General features: G+C 44.7%; 1 protein-coding gene across 2 annotated transcripts in view; it reads right to left on the bottom strand.

Moving 5' to 3' along the window:
- Positions 1–17338, bottom strand: part of Aff3 (AF4/FMR2 family member 3) — a 459838-nt gene extending 442500 nt beyond the window's left edge. For both annotated transcript variants that reach the window (XM_041655779.1, XM_041655780.1), the window contains exons 1-2: positions 17277–17338; positions 16991–17125 (exon numbers count right to left, since the gene is read on the bottom strand). In XM_041655779.1, the coding sequence (XP_041511713.1) occupies positions 16991–17043 (53 nt within the window). In that variant the 5' untranslated portion in view covers positions 17044–17125; positions 17277–17338. The remainder of the gene's footprint in view (positions 1–16990; positions 17126–17276) is intronic.
- Between the last annotated feature and the right edge of the window lie 1742 nt (positions 17339–19080).

Genomic DNA, 19080 nt, shown 5'->3' with positions numbered 1-19080 from the left:
ACATTTATAAGTACCATTTACCATGGCCAAATGAGATGTTACAGGAATGTAAGGCTGGCTCAACAAATGACCATCAGTTACTCGCTTACACCATATGTTAATAGAATATCATCTCAATAGACTCTGAAAAGGATCTTTAACAAAGTCACTCCAGCACAGCAAAGAAACAGAAGAGAACTCTAGCCTAAGGGTATTTATAGAAAACCTACAGATAATATTACAATCCTAAACAACTGAAAGCCTCCTCACCCCCAATGATCAAAAAAAAAAAATGGTATCTATTCTAACCACTCCTATTTGACATTCTATTGAAAGTCCCAGCCTAGTCAACTGAGCACGAAAAAAAAAACCAACTATATTAAAAATGCAAAAACAAAATGGCTCTACCTGCACATTCACACAACCATGAACATATGAGATCTAAAAATACACACACCATTAGGATCTCAAATCCTAAGTAATACACACACAGTGTATCCTTCAAGTTTATTAAAGACAATTCTATCCATAAGCCTATTACAACAAACAGAAAACATTTGGTAGCCCGTGATACAAAAGGACCTGAAACACTTACACATTCAGTTTCATTCATCAAGACCTGTGACAGAGAAATATGACATTCAGAACTTACTTTGCTTTTTAAATGTCTTATGTAAAAGATCACTGCTTAGAAGAAGTAATTCCTGGTAGACACATAGTTCTGGAAACATGGAGGGAAAGAGCCTTATGTTTTTCCTGACAAGGAAACTAGTCATTTCCAATTACGAGAATTAGAAATGGTTTTGAAGTAGCAGAAGATCTTCTGGGCCCATTAAAGAACGGCTAATCTACTCAAGTTTTAACTCTATCTAATGGGTTTTCTCCCAAGTACTTTACAGCAGTGGCAGCCAGTTCAAAACATTGTATCCCAACGCTCACACAGATTAGAAAGCAATAACTCCATTTGTGATTGTTTATTTTATATTTTTACCTTATCCCAGGCTCATGGAGCTTAAATACCATTTAAATGTTTTCACAGCGCTGTTGTGTGTGGTTTCCTGCTTCAAACTTAATGATAGTATTCCAACAGCACTGAGAATATTTCTAAGTAATAAAACAAAACTTACAGGAAAAAAAAAAGTTGCCCTTTTCAGAAAATGAATTACTTCAGAAATTGCAGCAAAGGTAAAGGGAGGCTGAGCCCACACTAAATGCCAGGCGACTCCTTCATCTCCTCGACCTGAAGGCCATAGGAACACCCTCACGCTATCTCATCAGTGGGCAGATCTTCTCTGCTTGTTGTTGGTTCACATCGCTTCCTTTGCTCTCTAAAGATTTTCCCAGATCAAAGCCAGGTTCAAGGAATATAGGTCATGTTAAAAGAATCAATAAACATTTCTCTATAAACCAACTGATTCCCTTCCAATTAATACATTTATTTGACTTACAATTTTAGTTTTCCTATGACATGAAAAATTAGCTTATTAATTTAGCAATCAGGACCTAATTGAATATACAGTATTAAGTCTTACAAGGTGGAAGCAAATTTGCCAACTATGAAATACCAAATAACCACGTATTCCTAAACAAAACAAAGCCTCTAATATCTCAAGAAAACTTTGTCTATTTGGACTGAAACATTTCTATCCTGGTTTTTATTGTTGTTGTTATTGTGTGTGAGAGTGTAGGCATGTGTGTTTCAACCAATCCCCTTTTTAGCCATGGATACTCAAAGATGGGATAAACTTCAGTAAAAACAGAAGCACAGGACAAAATGTAAAGATATTTTATAATACAGAACACACCACATGAGAGCTCTCTACGCTCTTTTGAAATACGTTGCAACTTAATTTAAAAATACTGATTAATAATAATGGAAAATGCTGATGAATGGCTTGAAAGGCCATTATCACCACTTGCCGTGTCTCTGTCCCTAAGAGGACAACATGCTGGCTGGGGCCATCTGACCTACTGGTATGTTGGGCGAAGGAGATACTTTTCAGTCCACACTGCGGGGTGAGGCTTGTCTGTAGGACTTATTAGGTCAGTGGAACAGAAGCATGTCACACATCACATCCTGACAAAGTTCCTTTTCTCCTTCAGGATGGCATGTTTCAAAAGACATGTATTTGCCAATGTGGCCAGCAAAAACAGGCAGTAACTATCTGCAACTGTCGTGGGATAGAACTATACCTCAGCCACTGACATCTCTGGGGTGCTTAGGGCTTCAATATCACCTGACTGAGAAGCCCAAGAAAATCCTACTCTTGATGGAAGAGACTGATGGCCCAAATTTGGGAGGGAAATCTGTTAAAAGAGATAAAAACTTGATGACTCAGGCAGCACCTCTGAATGTCATTTAAGGAACAAAATAGATGTAGCCGCCAGTTCAGCTAGAAGAATTATTAAGCTGCCATCTAAAAGACCTACTGTGTGTCCACCTACTAACACAGACCTCATTTAATCCTGTCAGCAAATCAGTAGCAGTATTGCTTCCACGAATACGCAAGGAAACTGAGGCTCCAAGGGGTGAGGTGGCTGAAGAAAACACAGCTAATACAGGGACTGTTGGGATCTGAACTCCTACAGGTTGGCTCCCAAAGTCCTTGCCTTTCCAGTTACCAAATGGTGCCTCTCTGCAATTTTGCCTGCCAAGTGGATTTTTCTAAATCTTCCTTAAAATTTAATTTGTCTTGTTCTCAAAGATCTTTAAAGAAAGCATCTATGGTTATTTCTGACATCTGTTTCAATTTGTCACAGTCCGTTATGCCAAGAATCTATTAATTTTACTTTACCAAACTATCTCACGACAGAAATTAAGCCCGTTTACTCTTTCGTGTTGCCGAAGCAGCACATCTGTATAGGGTCAGCCCTCCAGCGAGAGGACAACCTGACTGGATGGGGAATGGGAGAGGCGGTGACAAGAGACAGGCTACATTTCAAAACACCCGACACAGGTTCAGGTGGCTTTCCCGAGGTAGTGTTGATAGTTTTACAGCTGCACCATCATCACTGTTATTAATAGAGTTACACTGAGGTATTACAATAGATGTGACCAGCTGTGGCAAACAGTTGTTGCCATTTTCTTCTACCATAAAACTTGTCAAATTAGTGGTTTTATGGGCATACAAATAATTAAGGGAAAATATATAGACACTGTGTTTTATACATAGTAAATATGGATAAAGAAGTGGAACCCAAAATGATAATGACCTGCAGACAATTCATGCACAGGAAAGCCTGCTAGTTAGAATTCCACCAGCCTACAATACTTGGACCCAGGATAGCTACTATGTTATTCAGATTTTTAACATTCATGATAAATCTCAAGATGCTTCATACGCATCAACTAACTCCCCTGTGTCTGTTGGAGATGTCTGTGGATACGCCGGATAGATAAAATAGATGTTTGATGTGTACATGTATAAATCTCACAAATATGTTATAGTTGATGAGACCCTGGAATTCACACTCGATGACAGTCATGAAGTGGAGCTTCTTATTGGACAGTGGCTATGGATACACACTTCCTGCGTGGACACACCAGCGCTACTATCTAGCCATGGGTTTTGTGGAACGTGCTATGTTCCTTCGTTTCTCCACGAAGCAAAGAAAAGTAGAACCTACTTCACAGGTTATGAAGAACAGAAAATAACAAGCCACCTTTAATCCTAGCTCTTGGGAGGCAGAGGCAAGTAGTTCTCAGTGAGTTCGAAGCCAGCCTGGTCTACAAAGCAAGTTCCAGGACAGACGTGACTGTTACAAAGAGAAACTCTGTCTTGAGGGGGTGGGGGTAAGCAAACAAAAAAAAAATGATACGTCTGAAGACTCATAACCCTTCCTTATAAATACTCATAGGCCAGTAGGTCTAACACTCCTCAACACCTATCGAAGGGCATTCTGTCACTAAGTGTCAGTCAGTATAAAATCCTGGGGCTCCTGGATGCCAGTCTTTTAAGTTTGAAAATAATTCTTAAAAATCCATTTTAAGTTCTCCACAATTAGACAAGTTTTCATTAATTTTTTTTTTCTGGTGACTTAGCCTTACCCAATTACTTCTGAATCAAAATTACTTTGGAAACATTCTAATTAAATTACAGATCGCATGACAGATTTCCGCAGAAGCGGCTGATGCAGAGCTTCTCACCAAGTCACTAACAATAGCTATGAGACACCTATCTGTTACCTTTCACGGCGAGGATTCCATCATACACAGCTCTGCGACGGCTGAGCAGCTTCCTTTCCTTGCAGAAGGAGAGAGAGGAGGGAAAGAGAGATATCCGAAGCAGGGGAGGAACATGAGGGAGAGCCCTTCACTGCCGAGGAATACGTTCTACTGTGGGCACAGTCCCTGCATCCTCATCTGGGAGCTGCCTCTAGAGGTGGTTCCCCTTCCCTCCAAAGTGAGACCTTTCCCGGCTCCACTTCACCACATCACTCACCCCTCCTGCCCACTCATGAACCATCATATCGTGTTGTCACCGCAGACACCTGGACAAGAGCATCCGGCCTTGAACCCAGTGTCTAGGCCTCATAGTTCTCCAGCTTCCTCATCCTCCTCCTTCTAGCAGACTGCTCCCCTCTCACTGCCCCACACATCCCGGGCCTGCTTCTCATCCTTATCTCACTCTTCCTGGACAGTCCTGTCATTTTCACCAGCACCCAAAGGCTGGGACTCTCCAAATCCTTGCTTCTATTCTCACCTTCGTCCTGCAGGTCAGGATCATCCAGCAACTTTCCCGTAAACTACTCTAACTTCACAGTCCACGTGCACTGAAACACAACCGAGTTAGATCGAAATTCTTCAGCTTTCCTGCTCAGTTTTCTCTTCCTACATTCTCCATCTGATCACACAAGCTACATCTCCCAGAAGAACACCTCTGGTCCCATGATCTTGCCAATCCAGTCCACCCTCGGGTTCTGACAATGCCATCTAAATGTCTCTCTACACTCTCCTTCCTCCCTGTCCTCCATGCTGACCTCTTGACTCTCCAGACATGGCCCCCTTCACAAAACTGACTCATCCATGTACCATGCCTTTCTAGAAATACAATCATGCAAATAGCAACCATTGTATTTACCTGCTCATTGACCTCCATGGCTGACCATCTACAAGAAAATGTTCCTTAGGATGCCATGCAAGGTCCTTCTGGAACTAGTCCCCACGTCATTTCCAGCTTCCTCAAATCTAACTCACCTTCACCAAGCACTGTTACCGCCTGCTGCTCCCCTCTGCCTTTGCTGACATCACAGTACCTACTATACCTCTCTGCCCTGATTCTTCCTCTAAGATCCACCGGTTGTCACTCATTCCAAGACAACATCCCTAAATGGTACCGCCTTTTAAACATCCCAAGACATCAGGCAGGTAATTTCAAAAATTGTTTCAAGCTAAAGAATAAACACATCATGAACTAGAAATTAGGTCTATTCATACTTCTGTGTCTGGCTGTACCAGAGGCAGCTCGTCGCAACCCAGAAACCTAGAGACCTAGAGAAAGAATGCTACAAAGAGCTGCTGAGAGGCCCTCATACTGTGCTGCATTATTAGGTCTAATATCTTAGGGTTCTAAAATATGGCTTTTATCTTACTGAGGGATATAAGTAAGGAAAAGACTACAAATCAATTACATAACTGATTATCTAAATATTAGAAACTGAAACACTAGTTTCCTTCCATACGATAAATATCCCCCCCCCCCCACTTTTAGGTTAGAATACAAAGTAATAGGTTTGTTTCATCATGGCCTCTTCAAGGATGTGTCCTTATACATTGTTCTTATTCATCTGCCCCCAAGAACAACCAACTGCCTCTCCAAATATTTTCTATCGGCAATTGGAACCTGGTACTCCACATTAGAGCTTTAAATCAGGAGAAGGAGGCAACTGGGTTGTAAATAAAACTCAACAGTTTTCCTAGAAAAAAAAATGGTATTCGGTTCGTACCAAAGGAAATTCTACTTATTTAAAAAAGGAAGGAAAGGCTGGGTGGTGGTGGCACGTGCCTTTAATCCTAGCATTCAGAAGGCAGGCAGGTGGATCTCTGTGAGTTCAAGGCCAGCCTGGAGCCTGGTCTACAGAGCCAGTTTCAGGACTGGCAAGCTCTAAAGCTACACAGAGAAACCCTGTCTTGAAAAACCAAATAAATAAATAAACAGAGCCCGGCAGTGGTGGCGCACGCCTTTAATCCCAGCACTCGGGAGGCAGAGGCAGGTGGATCTCTGTGAGTTCGAGGCCAGCCTGGTCTACAAGAGCTAGTTCCAGGACAGGCTCCAAAGCTACAGAGAAACCCTGTCTCGAAAAACCAAAAAAAACAGAGAAACCCTGTCTCGAAAATCCAAAATAAATAAATAAACAGACAGATAAATAAATAAATAAATAAATAAATAGAATAAAAATAGACAGACAGACAGTCCTTATGCCACAAGATAACCTGGCCTCGTGGGTTATGGCCATGCTTCAGGGAAGGACTCAGCAAGCTTGGCAGGCAGCTTGGAAGTGAACTCTCCCACGTAGCTCTACTAACTTCAGCTGTACCGTTGGAACCTGGAACCACGCAGCACAGATGGGTCACAGGCTACATTCCAGGTCAGAGGGCTAGGACTATAACCAGTCTACAGACATGAATTGCTAACCCCAGGGAGAAGGCATTCATTCAGGTTGGCTGAATGATGCAGTGGTCCCATTTCAGGGGACAGTGTAGCTCATTTCCTAGAAGACACCTAGCACACATATTCTTTTAGGAGGGTCTGCAATGGCAAGTCTTGCCTTAGCTTGAGTTCTTGTTTCTACCTCCCAGCAAGGGCAGGAGAGGGGCATTTCATAAAGTGAAAGGACCAAAGTCTCAGCATCCTGGGGAGACATGGAAAGTCTAGCAATGTCTGTCTACCAACTGGATTCGGAACACAGAGTCTCTCTGTAGGTAACCACAGAGTTGGCAGTTTGGGGATGAGTTGGCACGATGGGGATGCCTGCTCCTCAGGCTGAGTTCAAGTTCTCAAGATCTACCCACACTTTACACATCCAAAGTTCCAAGAAATGACACAGGCAGCTTCCATCCCATGGACAAAGGCTGCCTCCATCCCATGGGATATGGTAATGGGAAGATAAGCAAGTTAGGCCCTGCGCTCACAGCCAAAGCAAGGGTTTGAGTCAACAGGCTGTGTAATGGCACCCAGTTGGTCTCTGTGAGCTTATTTTCTTCTTAAGGTTCTCCTGACCTAACAGAACAAAGCTCTGAGTCTAAAAATGTCTTTTATTTAGTTATACTTGGAGACTGTCTATATGACCAACTACCCCATTATCTGTATTACATATTAATACCCAGATACAACTTGTTAGAAGACACAAACCCAGGCCAGATCAGTAACTACAAACTTGATCACCTTAACATGCACCTACTCTATGCACAACAGTCTCCTTTGCTGCTCCTCACAATATAAACAAGGTACATTCGAAGAAAATAATGCTGCATGCTCAAGATACGATTACACCAAATCAGTTACATCAACGGCCTGTGACATGCTAGGTAATAAATACCATGCGTGCAAAGAGCACAAATAACATTCATAGCTCCGACACTAAATACTTCCTGCAAGCGTTACCTTCACCAATTTGCAAGCCCTAAGGCCACAGATTTAAATTTGCCCCACTGTCCCCAAAGCCATTTTTCTTTTTCAAATCTGAAACATTAAATTGCTTACATTCTATCTTAGTCCGAGAATGGAAGTTGGGGGGGGGGGGCACGTATGTGTGTTCACATGTATGAGCACATCCCCATTAATAAAATACAGCCAATGACCTTCCCACAGACCTCATAGAATATGCAAAGCTAGCTATGCTGTGTTTCATTAGCCCCATAGATGCTTATTTTTCTATTGCAATAAGGTTGGGTTAAACAAGAAAACGGTAGTGAAGTTTCCCCCACCTAACTGATCCATGGTTATCCAGGAATGGCAGAGAGGAGGATATCTGGTCACACTGCTACAGAAGGTCCCTGACTGGGGAATCTAAATCCTACCCTTGGCTCCCATGGAGCTTGAGATGAGATTTCTCCAAGGACACTGGGAAAGCCATAATTTAGGGCTACGGCCACCAAGTAGGACAACAATTCTGTAAACTGTGGCTACCCTATAAGCTCCTGTCTCCACCCTTTCCTCCCAAAGGCAGAATGGATGAAAAAAAATGAGGACATCTGATATCCATTCTCGGCACCCAGGATGTGTCCCCACAGATCCAAGAGGTCTGAGGACCGTCTCAATACTCCCTTCAGATGCAGCAGCAGTAGCTGATCTAGGAGAAATGACAAGGACTGAAAGGCTATAAAATGGGATCGGTCTATTTATTACAAATTGTGTTTGCTCAGGTTTTATGTTTATTTCCTACTATGTCCCCACTAGGATATAAATAACCACCCCCTCATTCATCAGAATAGTATTTTTAAAAAGATACAGTGATAAAACAAATGCTGCCTCTAACTAACCTCCCAGCATCGGGATGTTACTATGCAAGTCTCCCCCAGCTGGAAAGAGAATGTGAAGTCTTCTGAAAGGGCATGTCTTCAAAGGCATGCTTTCGGGCCTTGCAAGTCAATGGCTGTTCCGTGACGAAGCATCATTACCCAAGAACTCATCAGAAATGTAAACCCACGGCCCCACCTTGGTCCTATTAAATTAAAATCTGTATTTTAACAAGATCCCTGGGCTATCTGGATACCCATTAAAGTTCGGGGGCATTCCCTGGATGTCTACTAAGTGCGCTAACCTCTACTCTCAGAACGGCTTTCTATGGCCTTGCTCTTTAATTCCTCTGGATATCTTCTAAAGGAAAAAAAAATGTGTTTTTCCAATTTGAAAACAAAAACAGATTATTTCTCTGAATTGGAGCTGATCTACTCCAGGAAAGCATTTTTCTATCTAACTGTCAGGGAGCTAATTAACATTTCAATGAACACTGACAGAAAACTTGTCTGTCACTTCATAACTGAGGTAAACAGCACAGGTATGACAAGAAAAATTTAACTAAGACTAACAGGCTCACATTACAACCCCCAGGGGGTTTCTGAAAACTAATTTCCTGCCCATAAAAAAACAAAAATAAAATTATTTTCAGTATCAAGGTAAGCACATAACTGAGAGTGGAAACGTTAGTGTGGTCTCCAAATTAGAGTCATTTTTGTTTACCTCCACTAACAATGAGCCTCCTGGGGAGAAATTATAGGAAGAAGTTTAAGTCCCCCCCCTGGCGTTCTCCACCTGTCAGTAGAGAGACTGCAGTGGGGGAGATACCCAAGTGAATACAATTAATGCCTTCTGCATGCTTTGACTCCAGCTTCCCAGGAATGAGAAGGGGCTCAGATGTTAGCAGCTGGAAGAAGTCTGTCCTAATGTGCGGCTCTGTCGCTGTGATAAATACCATTACCAAGAACAACTTGGGGCGGAAAGGGCTTACGGGCTACAGCCCATCATGAAGGGGAACTGAGGCAGGAACCTAGAGGCAGGAACCTGGAAGTAAGAATTGACACAGAGACCACGGAAGAACACTGCTTCCTGGCCTGCACTCCGTGGCTTGCTCAGCTTGCTCTCTTCTATCGGCTATCCAGTGCCCACACTGGACTGGACCCTCCCACATCGATCTTTAGTTAAGAAAATGATACACAGGGCTGGAGAGATGGTTCAAAGGTTAGGAGCACTGGCTGCTCTTCCAGAGGTCCTGAGTTCAATTCCCAGCGACCACAGGGTGGCTCACAACCATCTGTACTGAGATCTGGTGCCCTCCTCTGGCGTGCGGGCATACATCGAGGCAGAATGTTGTATACATAATAAATAAATAAATCTTAAAAAAATGATCCGCAGACATGCCTGCAGGCCAGTCTAATGAAAACATTCCTTGGACTGGAGTTCCCGCCAACCCAAGTTGTGTGAAGTTGATAAAAAACAATCAGCACAGAGTCACGGGGATAGCCCACCACTGCGGGCCCACTTATCCAGGAATGCCTTTCCCCATGACAGGCAACCACATCCCTGATCAATGCTCACACAATACTCTGGGGCATAGCCAACCCAGAACAAACCCCCACCCACCCACACATACACCTACTGTACCACCTTCAGACACCCAAAACCCCCTAGAACACCCCACGTGTGAGTGATTTTAGATGAAAACTCATCTCACTTCTTAGGTGGTGTGGTATCCTCGTGGCCTGCTATAACTGTGGGTTTCATTTCTAATGCACCTAAATTATGATTAGCCTGACATAATGTACTGAGACCCACAGTGCCAAATGAAGTCATGTGATGTAATGGTAATACAATATAGTCAGAGATCATGTAATGGTTCGTACGTCTTAAAAAGTTGCTAGTGCAACCATATTTATTTGCTAGACTATGATGCACAACCAAGAAAACCTAATCCCCACTCAAGTACGTGTCTGGGTTCCAATGCCAAGCAAAGAACTGTGTACCACACACACAGCTGAAGCAAACCCCATGTGGTCTTTCTATACGTTTCTTTGTTTATAAAAAGAAAAGACAATTTAAGGAAGCAAAGGGTCTAAATGAGCCATACTTGGCACTCACAGAGTCAGAGTAACTCATGCTTTTACTACTTAACATCACATCTGTATGAGGTAGGCCAGAATAAGCACTGTCGTTTTGTTTTAAGAGATGAAGCCAGGACTTAGTCTGGGGTGGGGGGTACTGCGTTGCCTGTCAATGGCCAAACAGACAGCAAGACTGAAGCTAGTTGAATTCAAGATCTCCAATTCCATTTCTAGACAAAAGGGATCAGCCAATGTTGACAGCAAATTTTATGGATGTTTTGCTTGGAAATGAAAGAAGGAAATATTATTTTATATAAAATGATATTGTGTTCTTTTATTGCCTTAATTTTGCCACCCAGGCTTTCTTCCCCCCGAAACAAAACCTAGACAAATCTATTCCAAATTTCGAAATCCTATTTAAGCATAAAATAATCTAGTACTTCATACTGAGAAATGGATTTGCTGTTCATAACTTGACTGTTATTTTAACCTATATTACGCAGAAAGGCCTGTTGAGTTGCTAATCTGAAGTGCCATTGATTAGACATTCTGGCTCACAGGGACATTCTCCCAAAATAGATCCTTAGCATTTTATAACCCTCCTACATTCCACAAAGGAGAATCTGGAACACAGGAAGCAACCGTTTCCTCACACGTAATAGCATCTTCATTGTCATCAAAAGGCATCTGATTAAAACCCAAAGACATCCAATGCACATCCTTTCCTTTATCCCCACATCCCTGTCTCCCACGACAGCACTCATCAGCTTCACATCCTGAACTAACCAGCCTCCCCACCTTGCTTTCCTCAATATGCCACACACAGACACTCCCCCTCCCCCGAGTGGCTGCCAGTCACTAAACAAGAGTGGTCCGTGCTCTCCTTCCTGCTTCCTCCACACTGCCAAGCACAATTTCGGAGGCAGGAATCTCTGAAAACAATTTCACCCTAGAGCCTGTTGAGGCCCCTCATTCCCTCCACCCCCCCACCTCTGTGCTCAGGGCAGGCTCGCGCAAATGCTTTTAACCAATGAAAGCCTCCTCCATAGACTACATCGTCACTTTTAGCCAATGAGAGTAAAGGTCAATCAGCTCCTGGAAACTCAGGATGCCTGGGCTTGGCATTCCCATCCTGCCTCGAGGGCCATGTTTGTCTGTTGGGTTTTCGAGACGTGGTTTCTCTGTGTAGCTTTGAAGCGTGTCTTGACAGGAGCTCTGTAGGCCAGGCTGGCCTCAATACCACAGAGATCCGCCTGCCTCTGCCGCCCGAGTGCTGTGCTTAAAGGCGTGTGCAAGGGGAGAGAAAGCCACAGAGAGAAGCCTAAAAATGTGAAAAAAAAAAAAAAAAGATCCAGGAACCTTGAGTGCCAAGAAGTTTTAAGAGTCGCCTGACATATGCAAAGCCTGGGAACCCTAAAGAGCCTTGTGGAAGCCTGCCCCAGGCTTGTTTCCTGGGAAGTGATCTGAAAAGTCAAGAGCATTGCTTGGCCATTGGAAGTGCCCTTAAGACATTATGGTGCTGCGGCCTACTCCTGCCTCCTCCGGCAGCAATGACAGGAGTGCAATGTATCCTCATCCTTCCCCAGATAGTAGCTTTCTCTTCAAATAAACACCACACTCCCTATGTCTATTTGCACTATTCCTTCCACATGGATTCTCTCCCCTTCTATTTCCTCCTTGAAATTCTACTTCCTCAAGATGTATTTCAGCGCCACGAAGCGATGCATAGTTTACTCTCAACAGGATGTGCCCATGCCCCCTCCAGCGGGCACTATCTGCTTTGTATTTCTGATACTTATGTAAACTCCTAAAAGACCCTCTCCTTTGTATCCCTTATAAAGGGGGTCTCAAATTGCAGGCTTCAACCCATGAATGAGAAAGTTTTAAAAAGAAAAAATACATTAGAAGATATCAGACTGTATCACACTTAGGATAAATGGTATCTCCTAGCACCCCTATTTCAGTTACATGTACTCATGTTTACCAGAGTACACATTTAGTTTCAATTTCAGTGTTAAACTTGCTTGTCAATGGTCTCAGTCCAAAACATTCAAAAGCCTGTAGTATCTCTCCAGCAGTAATGCCTACTTTGTGAACATCTACTGGATCGGCCATGCTGATGAATATGAAGCAACCCATGCATTACGATTTCTTTTGCCTTTTTTAAGTTTTATTTATGTGGATGTATCTATGCGGGTATATGCTGCAAATGCCCATGCAGAAGGCAATGGATCCTCTAGAGCTGCCGATACAAAGTTATATGAGCTACCTTGTGTGGGTGCTGGGAACTGAACTCAGGTCATGAGAAGAACAATAAACATTGTTGACTGCTGGGCCATCTGCCCTGTGTGTTACAATGTCAGAGGTTTGGATTTGAGGTGGTGTGGAGTGCCTGTGTGAAGAGAGGAATAGGGATGCTGGCTTGCATGAAGTTTGTGGGGTAAGACACAGCGTGAGTAATAGGCAAGCTCTTAATACTTCATATTTCAATCTTGATCGGCTTTCTCCCTAGTAATGAAAGGTGTTTGTATTTAGAGAAGAGCAAATATGAGCTGGTTTTGGAAAGTTTTCCTCATTTGCCCAAACCATCTCATGGTGACTCCTAGTGGGTACAAAGTTGGGTAAAACATGGGTTGTACATGTTGTTGTCTAGTTTTAGACTAGGGAGTCAAAAGAGTCTGTTTTTGGGACTAGGCTGGATGGTAGAGGAGGCAAAGGCAAAAATTGAGTCTTTTCATTATTATTATTATTACTTTTTTATTTATTACTTTTATATTTTTTAAAAGGTTGCCTTTGGAGGAGAGCTGACATAGTATCATCTTGAACAAAGGCTGGGAGGAGGTCTCAAGAGCTACTTTTTAGTGATCAAAGTGAAATTACCTATACTGTGTATTTTTTTAAACAGGCAGAGCCTAGGCATCATGAGATGATTTTGGCCAACTAGAAAAAGTTGTTTATGTATCAAAATAAATAAGAGTATCTTCCCAGGGGGAGGGGTTTGGCACACACCTTTAATCCTAGCACTCAGAAGGCAGAGGCAGGCGAATCTTTCTGAGTTCGGAGGCCAGCCTGTTCTACAGAGCTAGTTTCAGGACAGGTAGGGCTGTTATACAGAAAATGTCAGTCTCGGAAAAACCAAACTGAATAAATAAAGAAACAAACAAGCATATAAATAGATAACAAGAGTATCTTGCTATTAACCTGCCACTCCTCTCTTCAAAGACAGGTGTTTCTTTGGGGGGGGGGTTCTATGATGAAAGAAAGTACCCAGTGGTATTTATTTAAAATTTATATCTCTTTTCACAAGTTAATTAACAGGCATAAGTTCCTAACTCATAGTATTCTGTTTTCAGGGTTTTTTTTTGTTGTTGTTTTTGTTTTGTTTTGTTTTGTTTTTTTTTAAGATCAATACCATCTAAGGTTCTGGCCTTCTCTTTTAATATTTTGACACAAATTTAACTTGAAATCGTCAAGGTCTTACTTTGTAATTCTTTTAAAAGCCTCTCTTCATCACTTGGAATTTGCAGTATTCTGAAAAATGCATAGGATTGATACCAGAAAAGTGGGCCTTCAAGCTAATTCTTAATCAAGTCTGAACTGTGTGAACTTGGGCAAGCTACCTGATCGCTCCATCTTCAATTTCCCTGTCTGGAAAAAAAAGAAAAGAGAAAAAGACCAACAGCAGTACTTATTTTGCAAGTTTCTTGTTGAAGAAAAAATGAGCTAAAACATATGATGTACATGTCACTGATAAGTGATACTGCTTGGTAAATATCAGTTTTGAAATATCTGCTGTCATTTTTTATCTCACTATAGTTACCAAACCGTTAAAATCTATTTTCTCATCTACAAAATGAGAGTACTATCACTTACCACTTGAGATATTATCAGATTCAAACAAGAAAATATGAAAATATCAGACACACAGAAAGTAATCAAATACACTAGGTGTGAGTGATGCCTGTCTATTACCCCAGAACTCAGCAGGCTGAGCCAGGAAGATTGTCTTGAGTTGGAAGCCATCCTGGTTTGCACACCAAGACCATCTCTCAAAATCAAACAGGAGGGGGAGAAAGGGAAGGAGAGAGCGAGAGATAGAAAGACTTTTTTAATTTTTGATCACTCGGGAACTTAAAAGTAAACTATAAACATAAAATTTTTAATAAATCCTAAAACTGAGTTAGAAATGCCATGCAAAAAGTGATCCATAACTAAGAAAATGTCCAACACATTTGAAATGTACACTCAAATAGTTTGGCTTATCTTTAACTTTACCTGAAGGTAAGCTTTTGTAAATGTAAATTCTATATCCGCAAAATTAAACACTCTCTTAAGCCAAACCGTTCTACTGTCAACAGTCAATACATCCTACGTGCTTTCACAGGTCATAAAAATGTATACATATTGGAGTGGACAACAGCTTTACCCGTGCTTTCAAGTGGTGGTATATGCCTTTAATGCTAACACTAGTGAAACAGGTAAACTGACCTGTGTAGTTCAAGGCCAGCCCATTCTACAAAGCAAGTTCCAAGACAGCCTGGGCTACGTTGAGAGATCGCGTCTCAAAATAAATCAAAATAAAGAAAAAACAAATAAATAACAACAATTTAGATGAGATAAAGTTCTGGTCAATTCAGCAGAAATTCTGTGACAGAGTTCTGGGTCATTTGCCGGGGACTGAAAGACACAGCTCGAGCCCTCACCCCAAAAGGTCTACGGGTTATCACTGATCATCTCAAAATACAACTTATAAACACCTACGGGAGTTCAATTTGTACCAGAAAACGGGTGAGCAGCAAAAAAAAAAAAAAAAAAAAAAAGTATCTCAAAACAGTTAAGTTCTTCCCTTTGACTACAAGCCTGCCTAGATTTTAAAAAAGCAAAAGTCGTCTTTGTCGTCTTTAAAAGACAGTTGTTATCTGGAAAGCTATTGAATTCGTGCCAGAAACCAACATTTCAAAAGGTAAACCTGTAAAATAATAGCTATCTGTAAATGAAAGGCTGAAATAACCCCAGGAACAGCAACACAGTAATTAGCAACTTTTATAGAGTAATAACATGTTCCATATTCTCTCTACACTAGCTCTTTGAAGTTGCCAGTGTAATATATACAAGTTTTATTGCATTAGAGCCCATCCTCGTGTGTTTTATAGGCGCTAGCATTATGTAGAGCAAGCTGGAGTCACCATCGGATCTTTTATAAGAAACGGCCCGATAATGCGCAAGCTTTGTGTCTAGTTGATTTTGTCACACCTGTCTTTAGGAAAATAAAAGTCACTGCGAGCCTAAATCACTGAAAAGAGCCACATGGCCACATACCATCGATGTATGAGCCATAAATCATAAAGCAGTTTAGCTTTAAAATTGTGCACTGCATATTCATGTGCACACCACTTGCAGTTTTAGACACATGTGAACTCTTTACTGAATTAAAAAGGAAACCGCTCCACAATCAGCGATTACCAGAGGCAGAACAGAGAGCAGTTAATACGCTTGTTCCAGCAGATGTTCATTCCCGTAAATATTAAACATAACACAAGTTCCTCCAGGAATATACAAGCAGTAATTTTACCACCTGAATAGGGCTGGTTGGAAACATTTAAGAGGGTGGGGGGCAATGTGAGGGATGCTGAAGCAGCCAATGGGATTTTTTTTTTCAGACAACTGCAACTGGAATTCAGTTGCTTCTACCTGTGATTTACCTACAGAAGCTCCCCAGTGTGAGCATTCCAAGAATCAGGACCCCAAGTGCATTCCAGGCTGCTGGCTTTGAGCTTGACAAAAAGGGACAGGGGTGAGGAGTGATGAGGAGTTCAGTCCTGGGAAGGTGTGAAGAAAAGGTGCAAAGGGATTGTGAATCTCCGGGAAACGAGTCTCCCTGGGCCAAGGCCTCTGGAATTCGGGTACGGAGACACACTGGCCTCCTGCCCCGGGTGTTCACTTTTCCATCTCGAGTGGGAGTGGGTAGGGCGAACGGAGGGAGGATGCAGGCGCCAAGACTCGGGGCATGCAGGGAACAGGCTAGAGAGCATCCTCTCAAAGCACTTCGCAGCGGTACCAACTCTAGGGGGTCACAGGGGTGAGCCTGAGGTTCTCAGAGAGCTGGAAGGAGCACAATCCAAAGGAAAGGAGCTGAGAGGGGCTGCGGGATGAGGGACGGGTTCTTGGGCATCAGTGACACGTTCTAAAAATCGCTTCTTTTTCCCTCCACCCCTGCGCTCCTCCTCTGGCACCCAGACCACCGGCCCCTTGAGCTGGCGCAGGCAGCACCGAGGGGAGGGAACAGGGAGGGAGACCGACAAATTGACGGGAAGGCGGCCGTGCATCCAGCCCGCCAAGGCTGCAAGGAGCCGGCTAGGCGGGCGCCCCCGACCCACCCCACCCCCACGGCGGCGGGCACCCGGCGTCCCGGCCCAGGTGAGGGCGCGCGGGGCCGCCGCGGCTCTCCGAGCATCCAGCACCGGGACTTACCACAGCGACTCGAGGTCCCATTCCTGGAGCAGGGCTAAGTCGAAGCTGTCCATGGTGGGAGGTGTCAGCACCGCCGCCGCAGCCGCTGCTGTGTCCGCCGCCGCTACCACCGCCAAGGCTCGGGCCGCCCGCGCGCTGCAACGAAAGGCGCCCGCTAAGGTGCATCCCGGCCGCGCCCGAGCCGCCGCCGCCCGCCCGCCACCCTTCCCCGGCTCGCAGCGCCCGGCACCCCCGCGGCCCCCGACTCCCGGCCGGCCCGGCGTGTGGCAGCGGCCGGCGCACTCACCCGCTCGCCGGCTCGCGCGCAGGCACACTCGCTGAGAGACGTGAGCTCGACGCGCCGCCGCCCCCTCCCGGCCTGCGCCCGCCCCTCAGCCCCTCCGCCCCTCCGCCCCTCCCTCGCGGCGGCCCGGCCCGCTGCAGCCGCCGGCGCGGTGCTCTGCGCCCGCCCGCCTCTTTCTCCTCCGGGAGGCGCGTGTGCGCGGGCGAGGCCGAGGCGCGCGCGCGTCGTGAGCCCCGCGCCGCGCCCGCCCCGCGCGCCCCTGCGCTCCCCGCGCTCCCCGTGCGGCTCCTGGGGGTCCCGCGCCCTCTCTCTTGCCCTACCGCCGGCCTCCGGCTCGCCCTCATCCGCGCCCCTCCATCTCTCATGACCCTCGGCAGCCCCAAAGGTTGCAGGGGACGTCCTGCGAGAGGGAGGGGACGGCGAGGAGAGATGCTCAGTGGAGCCGGGGCCGGCCTGCCGCAGCCGCTTGCCTCTCGCCCTCGCCCTGGGTCCTGCGAGTACTTCCTTGGCCTTCGCGAATTAAGCGGAACCGGCGGGGCGCTGCCTCGAGTGGTGTGCAGCTTTGCAGACCTGGGGTGAATGGATGCTGGGAAGGAAATGCCCTGGCCGCCCCAGGCGCGGTGAGAGTTAACTGTGCCGCCCACGGCAGCGCCGAAAACAAATCGTTTCAAATATCTGGAGCCAGTAACTTAAGTGAAATAAAAGAGGAAGCGGGAAGGAAGCTTCTTCCAAGAAGACCTGCTCTCAGCTGCAGTTTGGCCTCGGGGGTGTTGGGGGAAGAGCAGGGTATCCCGCTACTTCTCAGCTGGCCGGTCCCTGGAAACCAGCCTCCTTTCTTTTTATTTCATACTGGAAAGGCCTCTGGGTTTCCACTACAAACTTCCCGCCGCCTCTCCTGTCTGCAGAGTGGCAGATTGTCAGCTGGAAGGATGATAAAGTACCACTGTGGCTTATAAAAAAAAAAAAATCAAGCCCTTGCTATTATTACTCCCTTGGTTTGAAAGAATGTTCCCCTCTCGCTCATTATTATATACACTTTGAGAGTGGGAAGTGTAAATGTAGAGAGAATCCATAGTCAACTCTACGCTTCTGCTCTAAAATGAGGAATCCATGCGGGGGCGCGGGGGGGGGGGCGGCTCTCCCCTGCTCTTGGCTACAGCTTCTGGGTTCCGGATTCCCCAGAATTCCTGGAGAGAGCGGCACTAAGTAAAGCTCACTGCTTACACCAAACCCGCATGCTTCGGGAGGCTTTTGCAGTGTGTCGCCCTTTGTTCCTTTTCTAGACAAGAAGAGCCACCGTGTGGGGCCGCCAAAAAATTTAGCCCCTTTGATAGAAATCAACCTAGGAGCACCCCTTCTTGACTTCACCCACACCTGAAGGAGAATTAACGAAGTTCTGGTCACAGATAGAAAGTCAAAAGGCCACTTCGAGTTCTTTCCTGTCTGAAACTGGACCACAAAGCTTTCGGTCCTATCCTTTTTTCCCCCCAGCTTTGGAATAAATAGTTCTTCTTTTATTAACATCCAGAAAGAATGCGAAAATATCAATCGTTTCTAAATGAAGGCAGAGTCTGCATCAAATGAGTCCGGAGGAATGGAATTGTTATTTTACAAGCCAACAACTTCCCTCCTTTACCCCCCTCCCCCGTTTAGTCGAAGGGTACAAAAGAACAAAGGGAATATGAATATAGGAAAAAGTACAGGTGTGAAGGGCTGGAGTCCAAAATCTTAGTCTAGAGTGTATTTGGAGAAAAGGGGGAAAATCTGCCTTACAGATACCTACTTAGCATAAGCCCTCTTGGAAATG

The sequence above is a fragment of the Microtus oregoni genome, unplaced genomic scaffold (genome assembly GCF_018167655.1).
Source record: "Microtus oregoni isolate MIOR12 unplaced genomic scaffold, Mior012 000007F_ref0000211, whole genome shotgun sequence".
NCBI lineage: Eukaryota > Metazoa > Chordata > Mammalia > Rodentia > Cricetidae > Microtus > Microtus oregoni.
Note: the sequence above shows the minus strand (reverse complement) of the source record. Positions and strands in the feature narration are given on the sequence as shown.